This window comes from Saccostrea echinata, unplaced genomic scaffold (genome assembly GCF_033153115.1).
Source record: "Saccostrea echinata isolate AGI-Se365-2 ecotype Australia unplaced genomic scaffold, CSIRO_AGI_Sech_v1 ptg000002l, whole genome shotgun sequence".
Classification (NCBI taxonomy): Eukaryota; Metazoa; Mollusca; class Bivalvia; order Ostreida; family Ostreidae; genus Saccostrea; species Saccostrea echinata.
In genome coordinates, this window is record NW_026889751.1 from 18,362,945 (window position 1) to 18,371,233 (window position 8,289).

The 8,289-nt window shown below is 33.2% G+C and overlaps 1 protein-coding gene across 1 annotated transcript; it reads left to right on the forward strand.

Moving 5' to 3' along the window:
* Positions 1–5,182: 5,182 nt before the first annotated feature.
* LOC133201031 (histone H1, gonadal-like) lies at positions 5,183–6,990 on the forward strand. Its single transcript, XM_061336837.1, has 3 exons — positions 5,183–5,248; positions 5,497–5,530; positions 5,674–6,990. The coding sequence occupies exons 1-3, from the start codon at positions 5,183–5,185 to the stop codon at positions 6,843–6,845; spliced, it is 1,272 nt and encodes a 423-aa protein (XP_061192821.1). The 3' UTR covers positions 6,846–6,990.
* Positions 6,991–8,289: the final 1,299 nt, after the last annotated feature.

Consider the following 8,289-nt stretch of genomic DNA (forward strand, 5'->3'; position numbering starts at 1 on the left):
TTTTCTTTAAAATAGTTCCAAAATACCTCTCTTATTCTACTTCCAAGGCATAGAAATAACTTCATTTAATAAAATTTTTGAAAGTTTTGAAAAAAATGTTATTATTTGCATACGTAATGTTGAATTGCATGTTATTGAAAACACTTTATAGCTAATTTTAAACTATTCTTATTTTACTAATTATTTCTATGGGATTCTTTTGGATTAACCTCGGAATTTAGCATTCGTTTCCAACTTTTTCTTTTTCTCTATTGCAAAGTTGTTCAAAAGATTTTCAAGAGTACATGTACTTATACAGCTGAACATCTGTATCTGGAACTCCGATATCTCGAATACCTTGGGTATGTTAAAGTGATTTTTGAAGTCCTATCATTTTTTATTTATGTATTTTAACCTCAATATCTTGAATCCTCGGATATCTCAAAGTTTTTTTCTTGGCCCCATTGATATCAAGATAATGAGGTTTGACTGTATTTTCAAATATTCAAGGTCATGTTTATCATTCAAAATGTCATACTTGCTCTTTATGAAAATAAAATATGTGAAGATAACGAGCATTGATCAATCTTATAAATCCTATTTACAGTACAAACCATGCACAGGAAAAATATACCATTCCCGGGATACACCAGAGTTGGAATCAGGTGTCTAGGAGGAGTAGGCATCCCTTGTCAACAGGTCACAAGTATCAATTTGCAACTGGTCCAATTATTTAATAATTTCTATAGGACTGAAATTTTAAAATTTGAAAAGGAATGCAGAAGCGTAAAAATGAGTAGAGGAAACAAATTCAGAAGAAGATTCTATTCATGAAAGTTTACATTATATCCAACAACAAAGTTGATATGGTAAATGTTATCTATCCCAAAGCTAAATACTAGACAACGGTGTTATTCAAATATCACTCATTTTGGAAAACATTTCATAAAGATAGGTCGAATGAGAAAAGAAGACACAAAAAGATATTTTAGGAATGACTCTAATTCTTCGCGGATTATAAAGCGTAAACTAACCCAAACCAGGTTATACTCGAATAATTCGGCCAAGAATTAGAGTCATTCCTTATAATTTTATTTTAAAATCATTAAATAACTATGGGTGTAAAATTTCGTTGCTTTTTATTAGTTCAAATTTGCCGCTCAATAATACAACCGTAGTAACAGAAGTAACGGAAGTGATGAGAAGCGAGGGGAGGTAAAAACTTATACATAACCTAGCAGCCTTGTTGTTTGTTTACATGTGGTAAGATCGAATTATTGTTTGAAGTTAAAGGTACATTTATTAAATCTGGAATTTTCCATGAATCCCGAGGACTGGAAATGAGAGGATTGTATGGATACAGATGATTCAGCTGGTTGTCAGGGGTATGTGTCCCCATACCAATCCAGGTTATACAGAAATAATTTGTGTTCCTTTTTGGATATTAACCAATCAGAGGCTAGAATACAAACGAAATTAAATTATATATAATTATGTACAATTATCTTTGATTGCATTTTATTTCAAATTTATCCTAATTTCAGTCATAGTGTAAGTCACTTATTTCCCCTGAGACACATGCCTTAAACATAACATACATTGCACTCAGGATATGGATACTTCACCCAGAATATGGAAACTACACATAGGATACGGATACTACACTCAGTATATGGAAACTACACTCTGGATAAGTATACTAAACCTAGGATATGGATACTTTACCTAGGATATGGATACTACACCCAGGATACGGATATTACACTAAGGATGTGGATACAACACCCAGTATATGGATACTACACTCTAGACATGGATACTACACCCGGGATATAGATACTTTACCTAGGATATGGATACTACACCCAGGATACGGATATTACACTAAGGATGTGGATACAACACCCAGTATATGGATACTACACTCTAGATATGGATACTACACCCGGGATATAGATACTTTACCTAGGATATGGATACTACACCAAAGATACGGATACTACGCTCAGGATATGGATAATACACCCAGGATAGGGATACTACATTCGGGATATGGATACTACACCCAAAATATCGTAACTTCACCTAGGATATGGTCACTACAACCCGGATATGGATACTTCACCTAGGCTATGGAAACTTCATACAGGATTTGATACTACTGTCAGGTTATGAAAGCTACACCCATGATTTGATACTACACTACGAATATGGATCCTTCACTCTGATATGGGAACTACACCCAGGATATGAATGCTACACTCAGGATATTGATCCTACACTCAGGATATGGATACTACAGCCAGAATAAGGATTCTACACCTAGGATATGGATAAGAAGGAAATGAGTGGGTTGATGAGATAGTGGAAACTACTTTTACAGGACATGATAAATGTGTATTTCTTTCATTTAATTCTGGAATTGACTCTATGTTGAACATTCTAGATGAATAGTTTTTCTTAAAAATAGATTATATTAAAACCGAATAGAAAATGAAAATGTCACTAATCAGATAATATCAATTTATTGAATTCATCCGTTTATCAGTGAAAGCGAAAAAAAAAAGGATTATATACAAATCAAAAAACAAGAATAACATTACCAGTTCCTATAGTTGTTGCCAAGTCTGATATCTTTTTTGGATGCAACAAACATTAAATTATATTTTTGAGGCACTGAATTATGCCTATTAAATATTTAATATACATTTTTAGTAGTTATATTTAGAGTCATATCTCTCATCAAAAATAATTCCTGCAATACGCTACTTAGTTTATTTTGATTATCTTCACCGAGCACACTTTATGGAGGGCCATTTAATGACATCTTCATTGTCTTTAAATAATTATTATCTCCTGTGTAGTGCAATAAAATTTAATTATTCTGAAGTTTTTATTAGCGCTATCTTGGCATTTTCTCTGTCTCTCGAAGGAAAGAAATCATATAGTGAAAACCTTAAATAATAGCTTAAATGTTTTGCATAACCTCAATTTTTTTGTAGATGACTGGTCAAAATGAACCAAATTTAGTTTTTCCCACGCAGAAACCCTCTACTAAATTACTTTTTGGAAGGAATTTAGGCGACTCTCCAGTCCACCCAACTTCCGGTTGCCCCAATGTTGTGGAACAATCTTGAAATTGTCGTTTGGTGCTTACTTAATGCAGTGGATATCTATATTAAACATTTTTATGTTTATTAATATATTAGCAACAATTTTTCCCCAGTCGAATGAATAATCTTTTAATTGTTTTTATTTTTTACGAATTTCTCCAGAGGAATCGCCTTCAGACACCATATTGACCGCTTTTGCATGCTCTTATAGTGTCAAACGCCGCATACGCTGAAATATTTTTTCTGAGTTTTTAATTGGTACAAACATAGGGAATACAAACACAAATAAAAAAATAAGAATTTATTCTTCTAAAGAAAGCATGGGCACGCTTTTCATATTTCTATGAAATGGTTACACTTCAACATTGTACATAATTATCAGTTAGGGCATTTAAATACCTCTTTTTAACTTAAGTAAGATGATTGAATATCCAATGCATCATAATCAAGTTTTGAAAAAGTAAAATATTAATTTTTGTTTGGTGGTAAATTTGAAACAAGAAAATATTATTCATATTTATGTCTTTTTAAACTTTGATGCTTTTTACTTTTTATGTTTTACCTCTTATACAGTAAAACTTGTCTAATCCGGCGACCAGTGGTTCCAAAAATTTTGGTCGGATTAGACAACATCGGGATTGGAGAAAATTGAACCATTATAGCAAGTTAAAAATTACATAGATATAAACAAAGAGTGGTAAATAAATACTTGATCAAATGTGTAATTTTTTACGTTTCACTAGAAAAACTCGTCTATTTCGTTTGTTTTGAACTCTGTTTGTTCATTAGGATTTTCATTTCTGTTTAAGGTTTTTATTCAGTAACGAAATATAATATCTCTTCTTGGTCATTTATTAAATTTGAAAATCGTTAAATGTTTTAAACAAACTCCAAAACCTCATCGTAGCTGTAAATATTATTTTGTTAGGGACAGATTCCTAATTAATTTCTTTCTTTTAAAATTAATATGTTTGAATATTTAGACACTGTATTTTTAATTTTAAATGTTATAATGAATATTGGATCAAAATCTTCTGTCGTTTTGGTCGTTGTAAACTAGCGGCACAAACGGAACAAACGCACAGAAAACAAAAGTAGAAAGGAGGTCATGAATGAGTCTCCAAGTTTTTCTACAGACATGCTACACGCAATCATCACCATCACTCGTTCTTTTGCTAGTTTCCTCGCCTTACTTGAGCCATTAATGATTTTTTTTATCACGTTTGTTAAAATCTAAACCATCGATAGAGGATAGATCATTATTGGGACAATAATTACCCCATGCGAGACTTCTCTAATAACCAGCGGGTACAGGTAAAAATAAGTGGCTGGATTAGAAGAGTTATTTAATTTGTACTAATTATGAGCAGTTAGTTCTTTATATAGCGGCCGGTTTACAGAATAGGCAAAATCCGGATTGAACAACATTTATTAAACACAAATTATAAAGGAAATTAAAGGGACTAAAATATTACACAGGACTGAACAACATGCCGGAATGCACAACATCCGGATTCAGCAAGTTTTACTGTACTTCAAAATAATATAAATCCTCAACTTGAACAGCTGAACAGTTGAGCAATACTAGATTTAACATTTCCTTAATCCACATCAAATGATGCACAAACTGTAAAATTAATGCACATGCATGGCAAAAAGTGCGTAATTATTATTAATAATAAATATATGATCAATTAGAAAAAAATGTCTAGAGTAACACATTTGATGATATGCCTTCTCGATAATGTATTAGCTCTCTCATCTACAGAAAAAGATATATTTTGAAGAGTTATGGACTGAAGTACTTTTGAATAGAACCTTTTTCATCATACTTAGGTTCACGCGCTCTGTACCAAACAGTTACTATCAAGAGATGCAAATTAGGCATTTGTTGCAAATTTCATGCAAATTTCCAAAAAAGGAGAACAAATGCATATTTCTCTCAAGCCATCCGTTAGTATTTTGACAGGCGAGGAAAAGAGGAGTTTCTTCAAAAATGTTATCCAATAAAACTTATCATAAATTTACATGAATTTATTGTTGAATAGTATAAATTCGAAAGCTTCAGAGACCACAATGCAGTAACAACAATGAGGGTCTCTGCGGCAGGAATACTCACCTTGATCTGCATTGGTTTTATAGTGGAATCAAGACAGGTAATTTGCTGAAATATCTGTAAGAAAAATATGCTCTTATAATTCACTTAATTTCAAGTTCGACAATAAGTAATCTACGATAAACATTTACTCATTTATCTGCATTAATTATCTAAACTTCAAAAAGGGTAGGATTAAAATACTTTCCCCAAATATGAAGTTTCAATTTTCAATTGTCTTACTTTATAATATTTTTTTTTATATTTGTGCAAATATCAAACTTAAAGAAATAACATTTCTTTCAAAAGGTTCCGCTAGAAGGTTTCAATGGACGAATAAGAGGTAAGATATGCTTTGAAATGGAAATCATACAAATACAAGTATGATGTATCATGAAATTGTTATAATACTTTATTCATTCAAAACAAAGACTTACAAGTATTCTATTTTAAATGCAAATTAAATAAGACAATTCTCAAATATAGGAAAGCGAGCTTTGGAGGTAGCAGGTCTACAGGGTACAATTGAGAATCCACCTTACGAAACAGCAACCACCGCAACAACGGGTCAAAACATATCTGACCCAACACCAAACGAAACTGTTGTCAATCCTCCACCAGAAGTTTCTGCCACAATTATATCAGAACCCAAACCAAAAGCTCAGGAAACAAATATTGCTGAAATTACATCTGTAGCTTCAGTGATGGGTTCTACCATCGAGACTCCAATTAAGACCAGAGACAATGCTCAGTCAGTGGTGGATTCTCCATTTGAAATGTCTGCCACTACTTTATCAGAACTCACAATGACTCCGGAAGTAAAACCTGCTGAAATAACATCCGAAGCTCCAGTGGCCGATCCTTCGACGGGTGCTCCAAGTAATGTTATAAGCAATGTCCATTCAGTGGTGGACCCTCCAATTGAAATATATGCCACTTCTCTCTCAAAGCCCACAGTAAAAGCCCCGGAAGGAAATCCTATTGAAACAGCGACACAAGCCCAAGTTGCTGAAACTACCTATGTAGCGCCAAGCAGATCAACAAACAATATTCAGATCGATGCAACGGCTACGGCAGAGACAGTAAATTCAACAACCGAGCTAGTAGAACAACAGGCAAACTCTGCTACGGAAGCTCCAGTAAACACTACAACAAAATCGATTGTAAATTCTCTTGGGGATCCCTTAGCTGTTTCTCCAGAAGGAAAAGATAATCAAACCTCCTTGGCTGAAGTTACTGTGTCTGAAGCGACGAACACAGTTTCCAAAGGTTCTATCAATTCAAAATCACCTGCTTCCAAATCTGAAAAGATGACAAAACAACAGAAAGCCGCCATCAGAAAAGCAAAGAAAGCTGCCAGAAAAGCCAAGAAAGAAAGGAACATTACGGCAAAGAAGGTTGAGACCGCAGAAACCAAACTAAGGAAAGCTCACAGAAAGGCGAAGGCCGAGGCGCGAAAAGCAGCACGAGAAGCAGCAAGAAAACTAAGGAAGGAAAAAAGAAAGGAGAGAAAAGCAAAACTAGCAAAAAAATTAGCAGAGCGAAAGGCCAAAAGGGAGGCGAAAAAATCAAAGAAAGGAGCCAAAAGAAGAGCAAAGCGAAAGGCTAGAAAAGCTAAAAGAGCCTTGCGCCGATTCAAGAGATTTAGAAGAAATTAGATATATACCTCGAAATCAAAGATAAGTGAAGAATAGATGGACAAACGGCGCTGTTCTGATGTAAAATCTATGAACTGTTCCTTCTCTGTATATACACTAGTATTTATTTCTTTGAATTTGTTGTTGTAAACTTAATTGTTTAATATACATATATATTAAATTTTGATTGTGGTTGTATACATTATTGTTTATCTCTGTCAAGAAAACTAAGAAATTTTATAAATTCAAAACATATCTAAATTGCTTATTGTGAGCATGCGTTGCATAGCAGTTTTGTTCAGAGATTTATTTAGTTTGTTATTTGAGGCATACGTATGGCAAGCCTTGCCATACATACAATTACAGTAACTTGATTCGAAGATTTTGATCATGGAAATTGATAGTGTGGATATTCAGATTAAACTCGAAGCGAAACGTAAAGGTTGGTCAGATGAGCTCGAGTCTATAATGCTTCGTAATATGACTCTACGAATTAAGTGATTGTAGTACCGATAGATTTATCGCATACCATTTACTCTTTGGCAAAAAAAAAAAAAAAAAAAAAAAAAAAAAAATTAAAAAAATTCAAAAGAAAGTATAAAGACAAAAATGTTTCCACAGATTTAACTCCCAACCCCCTCCATCCCCCAAAAACCGTTTTAGATATATGTTTGAATTGAGTCTTTTTCTTGAGATAGCAACATTAAATGATACCATATTAAAACTGACGATGCAATTGACTGAAAATAAGTATTGAAATTAAAAGAAAGATCAATTTACTTGGAGACTCCTCTTCGATAACAAGGGAATGTCCATTTCACAAGAAACAATGCTGTGTTAAAGAAATTCATTTTTAACAATATTTCCACTCTACAGAACAGTCTATTGTTTCTGGTACAAGATATTTATTCGTATAAATGGGTAAAATTTGTTAAGTTGCATTTTCACCAGTTTAATGTTTGCACTGTCTGTTTTGTTTATTTCAAAGCTACAACACGCCTCTGCTAACATTCATGCTCAGTGATTCGTGCAAAAACAAAGTATAAAGGAAAACACATATATAGTTGAATAAACTTTGGTCAATGTAATGAAAGGATGAGGTCAATCTTCACACTAAGCTTGCTTTTCTGCATGCTTCAGAACTTGGTTGATGATACAAAGGTTAGTCTTTATGGTCCAGAGTAAGTAGTTTGAAATGTTTACTTTAGTACTTGCGGATTACCAATTTATTTTTGCTTCATAGGCAGTGATTAGAATCTCACGAGTGAAAATAGAGCCTAAAGACCCAATAGTTCCATCTTGGCTGGAGGGAATAATTAAAAAATCAGGAAAACGTACGAGAAAGGAAGTTTTGGATTTCATGCAAAATCTTGGAATCAAATTCGTAAGAGCAAATGTGAACAACGCATCGACAAATACAGTTCCTTCAGCTGTAGATGGTGTTAAAAAGGTAGAAATAATTATT